The sequence below is a fragment of the Melopsittacus undulatus genome, chromosome 4, assembly GCF_012275295.1.
Source record: "Melopsittacus undulatus isolate bMelUnd1 chromosome 4, bMelUnd1.mat.Z, whole genome shotgun sequence".
Lineage (NCBI taxonomy): Eukaryota > Metazoa > Chordata > Aves > Psittaciformes > Psittaculidae > Melopsittacus > Melopsittacus undulatus.
Window position 1 is genome coordinate 6,975,223 of NC_047530.1, and position 16,494 is coordinate 6,991,716.

Below are 16,494 nucleotides of genomic sequence, written 5' to 3' on the forward strand. Positions count from 1 at the left end.
GAGGTAGTGATTCCAGCTAAGATGCAGGAGGAACCCAGATAACATGAAGAATAAGCCTTGGGACCATCTTCTTGCTCAGACTCCAAAGAGACACAGAAGGTCCAGGCCTCCCATGGGGATGTGTGAAGGAGCTGTGAAGGTGCTCAGAAATAGAGACCTGGGTAGAATCTGGAAACCCTGCAAATACTTTTCATTCAGAGAGTTGTAGGTAAGATGTAGACTTTAGCAAGACAAGTATTCTTGGTTCAAGTGCCAAATTCAGCCTTTATAAGAGCCAGCATAGGAAATACTGGGCTTTAAAAGCTTTTTAACAGCCTTCACAGAGTAAAGTAGATTCCAGCTAAAAGTGGCTAACAAAATTCTTTCAAATTATGAGACATGAGATAAAAGACACAGGAGAACGCTGGAAACCAGAAGTTAAATTACGGAACTTCCTCAAAGCAGAGGGCATCAGAGGAAATTGTTCTCTGTAGAGCAAGAGATAAAAAGCAGATGGAGACTACAATGGAGGTTTAAAAAAGCCTTTTTAAGTTCCATTCAATATACTTTCAGCAAGGTGCATCTTTCTCATGTTTTTACTCTATGTAAATAACATTCCTCAATAAAAAAGGCCCACTAGAAAACACAATCTTACATGACTAATTTATCAGAAAAGGAATGTATAAGAAATTCTGGGCTTTTTCAAGTGTAAATAGCATGGCAAAAGACCAGCACCAACAGCCAGATGAAGGTGACCATGTTTTCCACATAGCAGATAATGTTCCAGTGTGACGAGAGTCACAACAGAAGGCATCTTGCATGATGGAACAGCAGCAACTGAACTAACCACCGAGCACAGAAGACAGCCTGAGCTGTTGAACACAAGCACTGTGCTGTCTGCCTTCAGGGTGTGCAGACAAGAGAGCATCAGGGGACACAAAGCACTGGAAGGGTGCACAGATGGTATGCACAGAATGTCTGGTAAAGGGGTTACAAATACATGGGGAAATGTGAATGAAGGCACCCTTTGCTGTGACTTACAAACCTAGGGAAGTGGCTGTAAGGTGATGTGCTCTTGGCTGCTCCACAGCACCTGCTTTGTAGAACTGCACTTCAGCCTTGGGCAGGATGGTGTAGGGAACCTACGGGAGGTGGGAGAAGAGATAGCTCAGGTTCCCATCCTGAACCAGGCTCATCACTGATGCCCACCAGGTCTGGAGATTAAAGACAAATGGTCATAAAGCTTTAAGAAGACAAAAAATCTATTTATTTCCTCACTCATTTCTTCCTTCACCACAAATTTTGTCACTCTCTTCAAGGTGGCAGAGTCTATGAGACACCAAGCCCCGGTCCTTCCTGAAAAGCGTCTCTCATAAGGGAAGAGAAGCAGGCTTCATTTGTCACAGGAGGACAGAGAATCCAGAAAGGTTAAGAAATGCATTACTGAAAACCAAGCAATTCTGTTACTATGATAACACTGATAAAATCACAGAATAGTTTAGGTTAAAGGGACCTTAAAGCTCATCCAGCTCCAACCCCTGCCATGGGCAGGGACACCTTCCACTAGAGCAGGGTGCTCCAAGCCCCTGTGTCCAACCTGGCCTTGAACACTGCCAGGGATGGGGCAGCCACAGCTTCTCTGGGCACCCTGTGCCAGCGCCTCAGCACCCTCACAGGGAAGAGCTTCTGCCTAATGCCCATTCTCAGTCTCCCCTCTGTCAGTTTAAAGCCATTCCCCCTTGTCCTGTCACTATAGGCCCTTGCAAGAAGTTCCTCTATAACTTTCTTGTTGGCCCCTTCAGGCACCAGGAGCTGCTCTAAGGTCTCCCTGGAGCCTCTGCTTCTCCAGGCTGAACAAGCCCAGAGCTCTCAGCCTGTCTCCGTAGCAGAGCTGCTCCAGCCCTCAGAGCATCTTTGTGGCCTCCTCTGTTTTTGCTCCAACAGCTCCATGTCCTTCTTATGTTGGGAGCCCTAGAACTGGACACAGGACTGCAGGTGGGGTCTCACAAAAGCAGAGGTGGAGAATCACCTTTCTTGACCTGCTGGCCATGCAGATATTATCTTTGACTCCACAAGCACAGATCTCTTTACAGTTATAGTGCTATGAAGACATGAGGATGCGCTGTGGGATCCTGCCCAAGTTGTGTGACCTGTCTCTGTAGCTCAGGTTACACTCAAGATATATAACAGAGACCTTATTAAAACCAGGTGCTAAAGATGAATGGAACTTTTCTGAAGAATTATTATACACCAAAAGGGGAATTTGTTCACTGGGTAAACTTGTCCTGAAGCTACAGTAGGGATCCCTGACCCATTAGGGTCAATAGCAACTTAATGGAATCAGAGGCCCCATTAATCTTCCCATAATGAACACGAACTCAAACAAACCTTTCTTCCCAAAATACTTGAGGACATTTTCTATTGACAACAAATTTACCTTATTGAACCTAAAAATCATATAAAAGTGATTTAGACATACTGAACTCAAGACATTCCCTAAAATGCAGAAGGTGTTTTGAAACAGTACCACAGCAGAAGGTAGACTGATACCATAAATGACTGCACTAAACTCAAACCCTGCAGAGCTGAGCAAGGTCACCAGGGGAATAAATTCTGGTGTTGCCCACATAGCCTTTGGTGGCTATTTTCCCACTGCAGAAGTTAGACGGTATGGCAACATGCTGCAAATGGCATCATCTGCTCCGAAATAGCACACAGCTGGGACAGATGGGGATAGCACAAGCAAAGCTATTCTGAGTTTGAGAAAAGGATGGATAAACAGAAATAGAATATGAAGTTTCCAACAATGGAGGACTAAGAAGCACTGGCAAATTTTGGGACATGACATGCCCATTTCCTGCTCTGACTTCCTTTTCTGGTCCTTAGTCACGATTCCAGCTTTTTTTGTGATCTCTTTTACAGAAAAGTCTGTGCAAGCAGTAATGAAACCAGGCTTAGCTGTTAGCATCACCAAATTGAGATGGTGCTATCATCAAGTCCAGAAGGCTAAAAAGACTGGCTAGCACAAATTACCAGCTGCATCCCTGCCTCTCTTGATTTGAGTGATTTCTCCAGTAAGACATGGAATGAGATGTCTGAACAGCAATCTCGGAAGTGCGTTCAGCCTGCTCATCATGCACAGACTGGGGCCAGATTTTCCAAATGCTTTATTTCCCATGGAGGCACTAAAGGAAATGGTCAGATTCTCAGTGAGAGCTGAATATTGCCCTCATGTTAACAAGTCTTGAAAAAAACCTAGTGAAAAACACTGACTTCAGGCCAAATGAGATCCTTCTGGAAGTCACGTTCCCATTATCAAGAGGTGAATGTTATCCAGGATGACAAAACATCCTGAGCACAATTAGGAGCAACAAGGATATATTCTCAACCTCAGAAAGACCCATCTCCATCAAGACTTAGGGCTTTCTATGTCTTGGTAAGAAAAGGAAGCATGAATTATAGCCAGATTGTTGCTGAGGGACTGCTTTAAACTAAACCTCTGCTCTCCAGAAACCAAGTGCTGAGGGAATTAAGCAATAAACCCAAGCAGTATTTTCTTACTTATTACCAATTTATTCCCTTGTGCTGCAGGTGGGGAAAGAAAATGAAGGAAGGGAAGGAAAGTAAGAAATCTTGGGAAGCAAATATTGCTGGGAAGCAATCTGGATCATGGACAACACCAGCAGTGCAACACATTGGCCGCAACTGTGGTCAAGTAGGATTAAGAACAAAAGGAGAGTATGAAGATCATAAGGAAATTGGGATAGTGTGAGGAAAGTCTCTTTGCACCACTGCATCCCCTGCCAGAGCACATTCCTCCAATGGGAACCCACCACGTTTTACAGCAGAAGAGACAATTCATTTAATTGCACATGTGCTCACACATACTCTGTTGTCAGGACTTGAAAGTGTTTTCCCCAGAGTGCACTTGGATTCTACACACATCCTGATGCAGGCAAAGCCATGGAAAGCAGTGCGACCCCTCCACCAAAAATGACACCAACTGTGGTTCTGTTGTGTTGGATTTCTGGAAAATAACAGATTTTAAACTATCTGCAACACAGCACATTGCTCATTAGCTTGGGCTAACAGCTAGAGTTCATCTGGCAGCTGGGTTTGCCTTGATGCTCCCAATGCTGTGTATTTTACACCATGAATTTACTACTATTATTGAATCGGGAACTTGGGTGTTAAATGTAAAACTAAACCCAATGCTCCTCCAAAAAGCAGTTCAGGGGACATTTTTGAAGGAGAATGCTACAGAAAGGGCTAGGTTTATACACAGACTGGCATCCCATAGAGGACTATATGCTAACTCAAATGAGATTTTAACAAGTTTTACTGAGAATTTCCATTTTCCATTTAAATACATTGTGAATCTGTGTGCTTTGCCAGTGAAATTGCTTAAAATGGCATGAAATTGAATGCCCCCCCAAACAAATGCCACCTGACAAGACTGATAAAGCAAACGCTGATATTGAGACTAGACAAGATTAAATTCTGCCATTCAGAGTGTAAGAGTTTGTAATTAGGGCAGCAATGCTCTTTGTTGGAAATGGAAAATGGGTTTATACCGAACGCATTGGAAAGATTATCAAATTCTATCTCTACTTCATAGCTTCGAGTAAAGATTTTATCGTATGCTCAGGAACTCTCTTTAATAAACACTTTACCTGATAAAATAAACCTATTAATATTGAATACCTCCCTACTCATTTGCAGATGCCCTACAATAGCAAACCCAAGATGTCGAAAAGGATTAAACTATTCAATGAAAGCTTCTGCTCAAATACCACCATTTGTTGCTAAGAAATTGCATTAAAGGCATTGGACACCGGAGGAGCTTTTAAACTGGTTTTCAGAGCTGCTGTTTGTGCATTTATTTGCTGTGCTTATTGCACACAGCACACAAACAAATGAGACTATATTACGATTTGCTCTGTGGTTTGCATCTCACAGTGGCAACAGGAGGGGCTAAACAAGGTATTTCCTGAATAGACAATTAAATCACGTTGGTTTAGGTCATTTTTATATACATGGTGAGAAGTGATATACTGTAATTGGTCAAGAACTTTGCTTCTTACATGGTTGTTTTCTGCTTTACAATAAAATAGAAACCTCTTTAACTAATACCTGTTCAAGTAATTAACCTATTAGAAAGAAAAATAAGTCAATGCACCAAGGTTATGCATCTAAAAGAACTCTACCGTGGTTTTTTCATTTAAATTTCAAAGTCGATGTCGATGTTGTTTCATATCTACAGAGACAATTATTTCATGCACTGTCAGGTTACTTGCAAATCATCACAAATACACCAGGGCCTACCAAGATACCGATTTCAAAGTGCATTGATATTCCACAGTCTTTTCTCTCTGTAGTAACTAGATGGATTGGATTCCCTAGCCTAGCTTTCTGTTATTAAACTTTTCCTTCTTCCAGATGAAGAGCATGAATGCACAATGTAGACATTTTATGTGATCCTCAGCTTTTCAAGGTTTTGATCTCTAGAAATGCAGGCTGCCTCTAAACTGTGTTGCTCATTTTCACACGGACTGACTTCTGCTGTCTCACAGTTCTCAATGATGAAGGATGCTCCCACACCCAGCACACCACTAATAAGTATGGTCTTAAGCAATTTTTTATGCACCTTTATTGTTCTCTTTTCATCCTGTGCTGCTCCAGGCCACTGCCAGGTAACTGAAAATAAGCATTCCCAGGTTTTTATCAACCTTCCTGGCAGTACAAACGATACTTTCCAAGTTGTGCACCGAGTTGCAGTAAGAGTTTGCTGTTTAGCTCCTTCTGCCTCTTGTGAAAAATAATTAGCCACAATAAGAACCTTCAGGGTGCTCATGAGGTGTCCTTTGGAAGCTGGACTTCTAGAAACTAAAGTTGCCTCACAACTCAATTTCAAGAACAATATACATCTTATAACAGTTAAACACACCTCTGTGTTGTTCCATACTTTAAGACTACTTTCTGTTTCATACAAAGTGATCAAGGATCTTTTTGTTCAGAGTGAAGATTTTATACATCCCTATCACACAGAATTCTGGTACTTCATCCTTTGCTTAAACTGAATCCCTGTTAGAACACCCTAAACAATTATCCCACTTCCTATTACTTTCAAGCTCTAAATACAGTTACAGCATGTTTTGCAAGTTGCTTTGTAGTCAAGTTACACCTATGTAGGTTTCCAGTATCTATTCCCCTAAGTCACTCCTACACCCTCTTTAGTCATCACTGCTGCTTCTCTGCAGAAGGGTTTCACTATGAACCTATGAAGAGATACAGATACCAAAGACAATTTGTGTTGTCTTATTATGTGCATTATAGAGCTCACTTACTGGGACCCAATACTGAAAAAGACCCACCAAGATTATTCACAAGGGATGTGACAAGACTGCTATGGATAGCTCTGGTATACAAGAATAAACATCTGATGCTGGTGAGCAGAATGGAGTGCACTGAGAGAAAAGCTCTGAAATAAGGGATTCCGGGAAAGCCATAAGCCTGAATGAGCATCATGGTTTTGGTAAAGAGTTATGACTCTGGCCATGTTTCTATTCCCCAGGCAACAGTACGCACCTGCTGTCTTCAAAAAGCAATGTACTTGTTGCATAAGCAATCGCAGTATTTGTTCCCTACTCTCTTAGTGATCATCCTTACAGATAAGCTTTCTATCTCAAATACCACAGCGAGGCCACTGTTACAGGCAAGAGCTTGACACACGCACATAAAGCCTGCTGCAAAAGCTGTGTCACACCTTCCTGAACCAACAGTGCACCACATGCTTCTTCCCTCTGATGCACAGTTGTTACACTCACAAAGGTATCTCATGGACCCAATGACATTAAGAGGATGACTTCGGCTTATGGTATCCACAGATCCTATTGAACAACCTTTAGAGATGTGAGGAAAAGAGAACTCTCCCCAGAGTGCTGCAAACAGTCCCACATGCCAATAGCTGCCTCTTGCCACAAGCGGATGAAGTGAGAGCATGCACATCACAATGAACCACAGGGCAAAATCCTGCTATGCCATGAGCCTTTCCCATGCAAACGCTCCCCCTTGCAGAAAGCCAGAAGAATCGTGCAGACAGTTCACACTGAGCCCCTGTTCAATCTAAAGAGAGCCCTTCCTCTTGTCCTGCTTCCTTTTTAACAGGTGAACAACCCCAAAATTCAGCAGTAGGAAACACTTTACCTTTAACAAGCTCCAGCTACTCTAACCAGATTGTCAATAAACAGAGCATATTGCACAGATGGACTAATAACGCAACCCTAATTCAATTGCCTACAACCATCTTCTGTGCATACTCTATTAAAAGCAGCCACTCGGCTTGCAGCAACTTAGAAATGAGGACAGGGTCCCCTTCTGTAGGAGAGAGAGCATTGACTTTGGTTAGCTCTCTGCATCACACTTACATGTTGCCTGCAACCTTACTCCAGTGTGTGGTGGCTTGCAGCTACCACTGTGGTGCAGTCAGCTTCCTCTTATCCTTGGTTAACCTTTCAGCCATGGGGCTTTTAAGTGACTCACCTCCTTGAACTGGAAGTCCAACAGCCTCAGCCACCGTCCTGCACCAGTATTTGTACCCAAAGAGAGTAACTCAGCAGCAATCACTCAAGCCCTGTTAACCTACATTCTTCTCCTTGCCCTGCTGTCCAAGTAGCCCACACAGAATGACAGCTCTCAAAGGAGTGTGTGTCCTGAAATTATAGTCAGGTCATGGTGTGACTCATTGGTCTTAACTTCTGCATTGATTTCCATATACTTTCTTTCAGCACTAACTAGGCAGCAGTATAAGCAGGGTTTGGGTATGGGAAGGAGGGATAGGAACAAAACTCCGCTGATATTATATTCAAAGTTTGCTCTACCTCTTTTAAAGTCAGACTGCCAGAAGCCATGGGCTGATGCATAGCAAGGGATTATCTTTTGCAAGTAGTACCTTTGAAGTGCACAAGATTCAAGTCAGTTGAAATAGGGGACCTGAGGCCCATCAACAGCCATGCTGCTCGGGGCCAGGAAAGTCCAAAGAGCTGGCTCATGCTTGCATCTGTGCTCCAGACCGAGGGGATGTAGAACAAGCCACGTGGAGCTTGGCTCACTTTCCAAGTGCCATTCCCCTGTCTGCCCTGGATTCAAGGTCAGATCTACACAGTATCTGATACTTTGCACTAGGACCACAGCACAGTGAGAACTGGTTAGAAAAAGAATTTTAGAAGAGCTTTCCATGTCATTTTCTGTTCATGTTTTCTGCCTTGCTGTGAGAGCACCCCAGAGTCTCCATGCTCCTTCATGGAGGAATGTATTTATGGAGAACTATGACAATTCCTACTTAACTATGACAATTCCTACTTTTTCCTTAATCTCCCTTCACTAACATGTCAAGCAGGCAACACAGTCTCCCCCCTTTCAGTGTCCTTTCCTCCTCTCTCTGCTCCTGGATGGTATTAGTATGCCCGAGAGAAGCCATAGCTGCCGAGAACCCCTTTGAAGTTAATGTGACCGGATGGCCAGTTGCAGCCAGCTGTGATCAATTGACTCCCTGCTCATAGCCAAGAGCTCTCTTTAGCCCATGGCTCTGTGGGATTAGCTACCTCTTTGCTACTTTCCCTACCTCAGTTTTAATATATAATTTATTTTAGCATTACCCTGAGGCAAAACTTACTGGATGTTGCCATGGATGTCATCCGGGGTAAGGGCTTGACCGCAGCTGTCCTTTCCTGTGACATCTCAACAAGCTGTTAGACAGAACTACTTGAGAACTTGCAGCAGTATTTGCTCTTCCAAGTGCTCTTTCACAACAGTCACCCACAGGAGAAAAGGCCAGTGGATGAGTAACTAAGGAAGAAGAGATTCTGACGTTGATACAGCCATGTCCATGTGCTTCTTAGGCAGTATGTTCAGAGAAAGAGGCTGTGCATTTATAACCAGCTCTTTTGAGAAAGCAGCTGCAATAGCGATGGAGAACTCAATTCAGTCGAAGAACACATTGTGATGAATAATAAAAATTTAGTTTAATCCAGTGCCTGTGATAGTGTTGGGCTCAATAAGTCCAGCTAAAACTAAGCATAACGCACACAGAGGCTGCCGTAAGTCCTGCCAGTCCCTTTCAAGGGGGAGGACTGAATACTTACATATCCTGTTTCAAAGAATTAGGCATCTCTAGATACCACCCCACTGCTGACCTGCCCTGAACTCCTGCTCTCCTGTTTAGCATAGAAAACAGGGAAAAGTGTAATTTCAAAGCAGGTAGTGTGGAAAGAGAAAGCATTTAGCATGTTCTAGGCAGAGTTTTCCCAACTCATTTGACCTATCACCCATGTAAAATCTGAGATCTAGTGCAATAATTCATTGCAATACTTCTGGACCTCAAACTGGTTAAAATGAATGTGTGACAGAGGAATTTAGCTGACTGATCTTGCATGCAGATAACAAGCAAAGGGAAAAAATATTGTTGTAAAAGAGAAAAAATGTCTATCAAAGTCCTAATATGCTGATTATCATGAATTTAATGGCAACTCACTTCCTGACAAATTGCATGTTAAGCAATGAGACAGACAGCTGAATATCTTAATACTAGATCTGCCTTTGGGGGGAAAATAAAAGAAAAAGAGAAAAAAAGATTGTTTTCTTCATCAAAAAATGAAAGTCTCGTTGGAAAAGTAGCTCCTGTTACATAAGGCAATGTACCTGTTCATCTCCAGAATGGGTGGTGATGGTTCTAACAGAGACCTGCAGTCAGGTCCATCCTCCTACAATATCCTCATAAAAGAGTTGTCATTCATGCAAGGGTGCCAGAATGGTCCAAGAGACCTCAGATAACATGACAAGCTAGCTAGGCCAGCTGACAAGTACTCCAGTGAGTCAAGTGTAAGCAAAAAGTGAAAGCCTGAACACTAGTAAAGGAATTAGAGCAGACTTCACCCTGCTCTGTGATGTGTGTTGACAGTGCAGGCTACTCTGACTTAAGTGCCAGAGAACATACCAAGACCAGCTTTCCTTCTAGTATTTATTTCTATTGCTACCCAAAGTGATAAATAAAAGGGCATTTGGTTTTGTCTAGACAGTCCTGGATAGGCTCTTTGGAAAGTGTGACTGATCAGGCTTCTGCACTTACAGCTACAGATCACCTTGGAGCTCTGCAAGAAGAGCAAGCAGCCAGATGAAAATCCCATTGCTCAAGGAATTAGCTGTCATCACAGCAGTATTTTGGAACACAATAACAGCTAAGTCTGCAAAGCTTTTCAAACTAGAGTCAGTTTACATTTTAAACAGAGATTAACTTAGAAAGAAAGGAATGAAAAAGAAAAATCACCCTCATCTACTACATTGTCATTAGGCCATTGTGAGGTTTCAATATTCACAAACATACGGTATTACAGACTGACAAGGTACTGCCGTTTGGGCAGCTGTTCAGCACCTATCGAGTTCTGCTGTGCGGGTGGTGGTTATCAGTGGGAAAAGCAAAGAAACACAAATCTGGTAATCCTCTTTCACTGGAGAGTGAAATCAATCAAATGACCTCATGCTGTGTAGGGCTACACATGCAAGAAGATGTTCCAGTTTGATGGACACAGATGAACTTCATCATGAATCAGAGCCCTTGGTTTGAATTTAAGGCTGTTCCCTGGGTACTTGCCTTCACTTGCCTGTACCTTTACAAGAAGCATCAGACAACATCTAGAAATCTAACAAATGACTCAGCCCTGTTACTGCTGCAACCAAAACAGGATTTGCTGGAAGGAATAGTAACCATCTAACAACCAGCAATAACTTTCTGTTCAGTTAGGTAGTTTAAAACCAGCTCTTAGCTGTTCTCTTCCACATGTAAGGATGAGGCGATGCTGGGCTTCATGAGACAGAGACAACTAAATGGAGTGTTTAGTCTTGAGATCAAAGAGAGGGGTTGAACCGTGTATGTGGGGGATTAGAAAGTGCTAACTTGCTAATATCTCAGCTGTCCTCAGATATAAGGCACCAGAGTAAAGGAAAACAGCAACAGCAACTAAGATAGATGCAGTAAGATGAGTGCATCTAAAGTCTCAGCCACAAACATCCCCAGCTGGCTCCCAGAATTAAACAGAGGATTTAATTGGCACTATAGAAGCAACTGCATTAATTCTTATTTTCAAGGACAGTGATAACCATTCCATCTCCCCAATAGCAAGGATATTAAATAGAATATCTTACTGTCTAAATGGGAGCCAGGGCTGTGACTGCAGAATAACTGCACACCTATACCTGCTAAGGAAACAAGAAAACTTCTGGTTTGTAACTGCTCCCTCTTTCCTCCAAGCTCAGGCACATTCCATTTTCTTGCTGCTTATCAATCACACATAATCCACTCCTCTTCTAATCCTGCCTTGCCATGCTGGTTGACAGCAATCCTTTTTGCAGGAGGTCAGCGTTGGAACTGAGCTGGGATCACAGTGTGGGGTGCCAGCAGTTTGCACTGGAGCTGAACTGCTGGGTAATTTATGGTGGGATGATACAAAACAGGCCTGGTTTTCCTAAGGTGGCAGCAAACTGCATTCAGCTCTGGGGCCTCAGACATAAGGAAGATGTGGAGCTGTTGGAGCAAGTCCAGAGGAGGCCACAAAGATGCAATGAGGGCTGGAGCAGCTCTGCTACGGAGACAGGCTGAGAGCACAGGGCTTGTTCAGCCTGGAGAGGAGAAGGCTCCGGGAAGACCTTAGAGCAGCTCCAGTGCCTAAAGGGGCTGACAAGAAAACTGGAGGAGGACTTTTTACAAGGGGATGTAGTGACAGGACAAAGGGAATGGCTTTAACCTGACAGAGGGGAGATGTAGAGTACGCATTAGAGAGAAATTCTTCCCTGTGAGGGTGCTGAGGCGCTGGCACAGGGTGCCCAGAGAAGCTGTGGCTGCCCCATCCCTGGCAGTGTTCAAGGCCAGGTTGGACACAGGCGCTTGGAGCAACCTGCTCTAGTGGAAGGTGTCCCTGCCTGTGGCAGGGGTTGGAACTGGATGAGCTTTAAAGTCCCTTCAACCCAAACCATTCTGTGATTCCATGATTCCTTCTGTGATTTATGCTGACAGTATTGGAGTAACTAAGACTTACTATTTAAAAAAACCCAACCCAACCAACAAACCAACACAGCTGAAATGGCCTTCTAAAGACATTCAAATGAATGAAAAGAAAGGAAGCAAAGATGACAAGAGTCCAGCTGAAGCTGCTGAGAGATGAGCACTGTCAGGGGCTGTCAGAGCTGCACGCACTGAAATCCAACCAGGGGACCAGGATTTGACAGCTAAGCTTTCTGGAAAAGAGATCTGAATGTCTTAGAGGACCTCAGGATCCAAGCAGATTTAGGATGGTGATTTGGATGAGAGACATGAGGAATCCCAGATAGTAACACTGGAGTCCTGCCAATATCTTTAAATCCGAAGCCATGGTTACATATCCCTCTCCAGTACCAAAGCTCCTCGTGGTAGAAGAGTGCTGGAAAGCTAAGACTGTACCTACTGCATTCAGGTGCTTTGCAACATCAATGTGGCACTAATGGTATTTCAGTCCCTTTTATCACAGCCCAGCCTTCATGTATTTAAACATAGAGGGACACAAGTTTTGCAACAATTACTGAAAATATAAACCAAGTAGGGAGGGAAAAAGGAAAAAAGAAAAAGAAAAAGGAAAAAGGAAAAGAAAAAGAAAAAGGAAAAGGAAAAGGAAAAGGAAAAGGAAAAGGAAGAAAAAGAAAAAGAAAAAGGAAAAAGAAAAAGAAAAAGGAAAAAGAAAAAGAAAAAGAAAAAGAAAAAGAAAAAGAAAAAGAAAAAGAAAAAGAAAAAGGAAAAGGAAAAGAAAAAGAAAAAGAAAAAGAAAAAGAAAAAGAAAAAGAAAAAGAAAAAGAAAAAGAAAAAGAAAAAGAAAAAGAGAAAGAAAAAGAGAAAGAAAAAGAAAAAGAAGGAAAAGGAAAAGAAAAAGAAAAGGTAAAAGAAAAAGAAAAAAGGGAAAAATAAAAAGGAAAAGAAAAAGAAAAAGGAGTGAGGGAGCATGACCAGATTTCCAGATTTTATATTTCTTAACAAGTTCTCCATCAGCACAGCTCTTGCTCCGCGTGGCCGGATGATGCCACACATGAGGGGACACATGAATCCCATTTCGGATCACAGGTGACGACAACTCCCCACTCTAAATCTTGTTAATTTGCAAAGTTGCCAGAAACACCAATATTTCAGGAGACCACAGTTTCCCTGCAGTTCCCAGCATTACCCTCCAACAGCTAAAGAGCCTGTTGGTTCTTCCAGGAGCCCTCACACTGAACGCCAGCATCAGGCTGCTCCCACAGCCCCTCCTCCTCGTCGACTGATTCTGAAGGAGTCTCTGCCTTGGAAATGAGTCTCTGGAAAGAAAGAGCTGGTTTTAAAGGCTGCACGCAATGCAAATGCAGGAACAGACACCGGTGTGTGCTGGCTTCCCCAGGAAAGGCTTTAGCTGGGGGCAGGACAGTCTTGCGGTCAGTGGAGATTTGCCGGAGTATGAAACACAGATCTGTGTGTCCTTATCTACAGAGGACAGTGATGTGTTGCCTGGTGATATTGCACTGGACTGGATCACAGACGCATTCAAGTGGCAGAGTGGAGGCTGAGGCAAACAAGACAATATGTGCTCTTTCAGTAAATAAACCTCCCAGAGCCCCCGAGAAGGTAAGCTATGCTCTAGCCAGGGAAACAGATGGCTTCTCTCCACCCAAGTATTCTTCTCTTCATCCTCAGTGTGATCTCTGTGTCTCCACAGGCCATGCACATGTCAGAATGAACCTTTTTAGTAGCCAAGAAGGATGGGTTTGCTTTCATCTTTCATCAGAAATTCCAAAGGGACACAGGCAAAAGGGAGGTGTGGAGAGGGACAACATTTTGACAGTCTGCAATAATACAAGAATGACAGAAGGCACAGACAGAAGAGCAAAGAGCCTCCCTGCTTCCCATGCACAATGATAGATGAAAGGGACTGGATGACGGATCAGGCAGGAGGCAGGCTGCATGCAGAACAGACAGTGCACAGCCTTGTTCCACTGGGACCACCAAGTTCTGATGAGTATGCATGCAGTGGCTCCATCAGTCCCGTGTCTCTCCCAAGTTCTTAGCTAGCACAGATGAGGACAGCTGCACTTTTTCTGATGTCACTGTAAAAAGTAGTAATCTAGATTTAAAGTACCTATGCTGTGACCATTACTCCATTTCAGTCAGTGGGCTGATGCTCTGGAGAAAACAGTGCCACTGCCTCCCTCATAAAGTGGGCCATTGATTAAGGACTTTCCACTCTGCAGACTGCATCTGCAAAGTGGACAAGTGATTCTGCTGCAGGGCAGTATTCACCACAGCGACCCACTAACCTTACTCAGCTAGAACAGAGTAAGTTGGAGTGGGAACTTACAAATGGAGCAAGATCTCCAAGGACTTTGGGATTGCAGAGGGAAAATCTAGTGTCTGTCAGCTGAAATCCACCCCTCATTTGTTTCGCAGCTGCCCAGTTAACTTCTATGAAGCAGCATAGCAGATAGATAGGAAATAGCAGTTGAGACACCAGTCCAGTGGCATCCACATCTCATCACTCTTTATCTCATGTGGTCATTCAATGGTCTCTTATCTGTAAAAGTTATTTCATCAGAAGGGTCAACGATGAAACTGGCCTCCTCTTCCTCCCACTTGAGGAAACCCTTCACTACACAGGAAAGGAAGAAGAGCACAGTGCTGGTACAAGTACATGTACCTGCTGCATCACTGTATTTTTGGCAGGCTGGTGCCTCTTCTCTCAAAACTTGTGCCACTTTGGCAAGAGGAGATGGAAAGAAGCTTTTAGGAGTGGCAAAGCTCATGTGAGGGTTAGTTACCCCACTGGAGACTGCTCATTCACTCTTAACCCAGTTAACCGCCTGCTCTTTGGGAGCATCTTTCAACTGCTTCAACTCATCCTTCCTCCCAAATGTGCTGTCCCTTGAGCCCTTCCCCTTTTCCTGCCTCCCTATTTCCATAAGCATCATTGTTATTCTCCTCTCTAATACGTGTGACCCTAAACTTTGCTAGCTTTTCTCCTCCTTTTTTTTCACTCCACATTCACACTGTTACCAGCCCTTTTATTCTTCCTGATGGAAACAGTATCCCAGCCAGAACCTTCTGTCACAATAAACGCTGTTTTCTGAAGCCTCGTGGGAAAGATGGGATCATTACATGCCAGGACACGTGCTTAGTCCATCATTATGCAAGTCAGTGCTGGAGCCATTTTGTTTCAATTTGCTTCTCTTCAGGGCCCAAGGATCTGCTCACTCATTATAGTAAATGAGGTGGTTTCCCAGCTTGAAAGTGCATTTTTAAAAATCTAACTCTGCTTAATGATTCTTTTTGTTAATTTTAAATAGATTTTTAGCATCATTCTTTCTCCTGGTAAAGGACCCACAGCAGTGGAAACTGTGTGTGGAGCTTCTGCTCCATGTCATGCATTCTTAATGACTTGAATATGAATCTGGAGGAACTTCTCTCTCCATAGGTGAGATATATTTCATGCTCCCTGATTAAGAGAGAACTTCAGTCAGCAGAGGAGCTGTGCAAACTTTTCCTTACAGGGAGTAAAGAGATGTGCAAAGCACCAGAATGCCTGAAATTCAAACTCATACACACAGCTTTGCAACAGGTATCACCGGTGACAGGTCTATTGCTCAGGATATACAGCCTCAGACATCACTTCTTAAAGGTCTCTAGCTGCAAGTCTGTTCAGTCTGCTGTATATAGTGATGGGCCATAGGTGTCCAGGGACAGTCTGGTTGCCAATGCAGGACAAATGCCTCCCTCATACTTGGCTCCTTCCAGAAGAAGCTCATATAGATGTGCCAGGCCATGTTTTTCCTTAAGAGGGCTTTCAGCCATGCCAGGGGTTGTTCTGCACTGGTGGGGGGCTGTTTCAATAGACCCTCCTGTTGTTCAGCCATCCCTCACAAAGGCCATGGGCTGGGGAGATGTATTGGCACAACCACAACTTGGCACACAAGAGCTCAAAGAGCCTCAAAGCAGCTGCTTCCCCAGACCTGCTTTTTAGGCTGAAGCTAAGTTAAGATGAAAGCTAATGAACTGCAGGAGCAATGGAGCTTCCTTCATGCTGCTCTCCTTGGAAAAGCTTGTGCTGTACTCTCTATTCTAGAGGGACAAGCCATAGACTGCAGGACACTAATGGCTGTGATGCTAATTGCTGCACATACAGAAAACACTCTCCTCTTTGCACACAGGGTACAATGTTATTAAGACTTTAGACATATAAAAGATGGATTTTGAACTGGTGAAAGATGCAGGAACACAATCAACATATTGAGGTGTTTCTGACACAATTATCTTAGTTTTTTAACCCCTCTGCTTTCCTGATGGATTCCCCTCTCCAACGGATGGATTTCATCTTATAACACAGACAAGCTCTTTGGACCACAAACTACACGTAAAGCACAGACCACAACAGGCTCCTGAATGTCTTGGAGCCTCCAGGTTCTACCTGATAAAAG

The 16,494-nt window shown here is 43.5% G+C and overlaps 1 protein-coding gene across 3 annotated transcripts in view; it reads right to left on the reverse strand.

Moving 5' to 3' along the window:
- The window catches only part of LOC101874336 (transmembrane protein 263-like), a 203,280-nt gene that overhangs the window by 47,117 nt on the left and 139,669 nt on the right, over positions 1-16,494 (reverse strand). Inside the window, exon 1 of one of the 3 annotated variants that reach the window (XM_031044507.2) lies at positions 8,654-8,712. The exons of the other annotated variants lie outside the window; for them this stretch is intronic. Within the exon in view, the coding sequence (XP_030900367.1) occupies positions 8,654-8,675 (22 nt within the window). The 5' untranslated portion in view covers positions 8,676-8,712. Of the gene's footprint in view, positions 1-8,653; positions 8,713-16,494 lie in introns of those variants that run through there. 3 annotated transcript variants of the gene reach the window in all.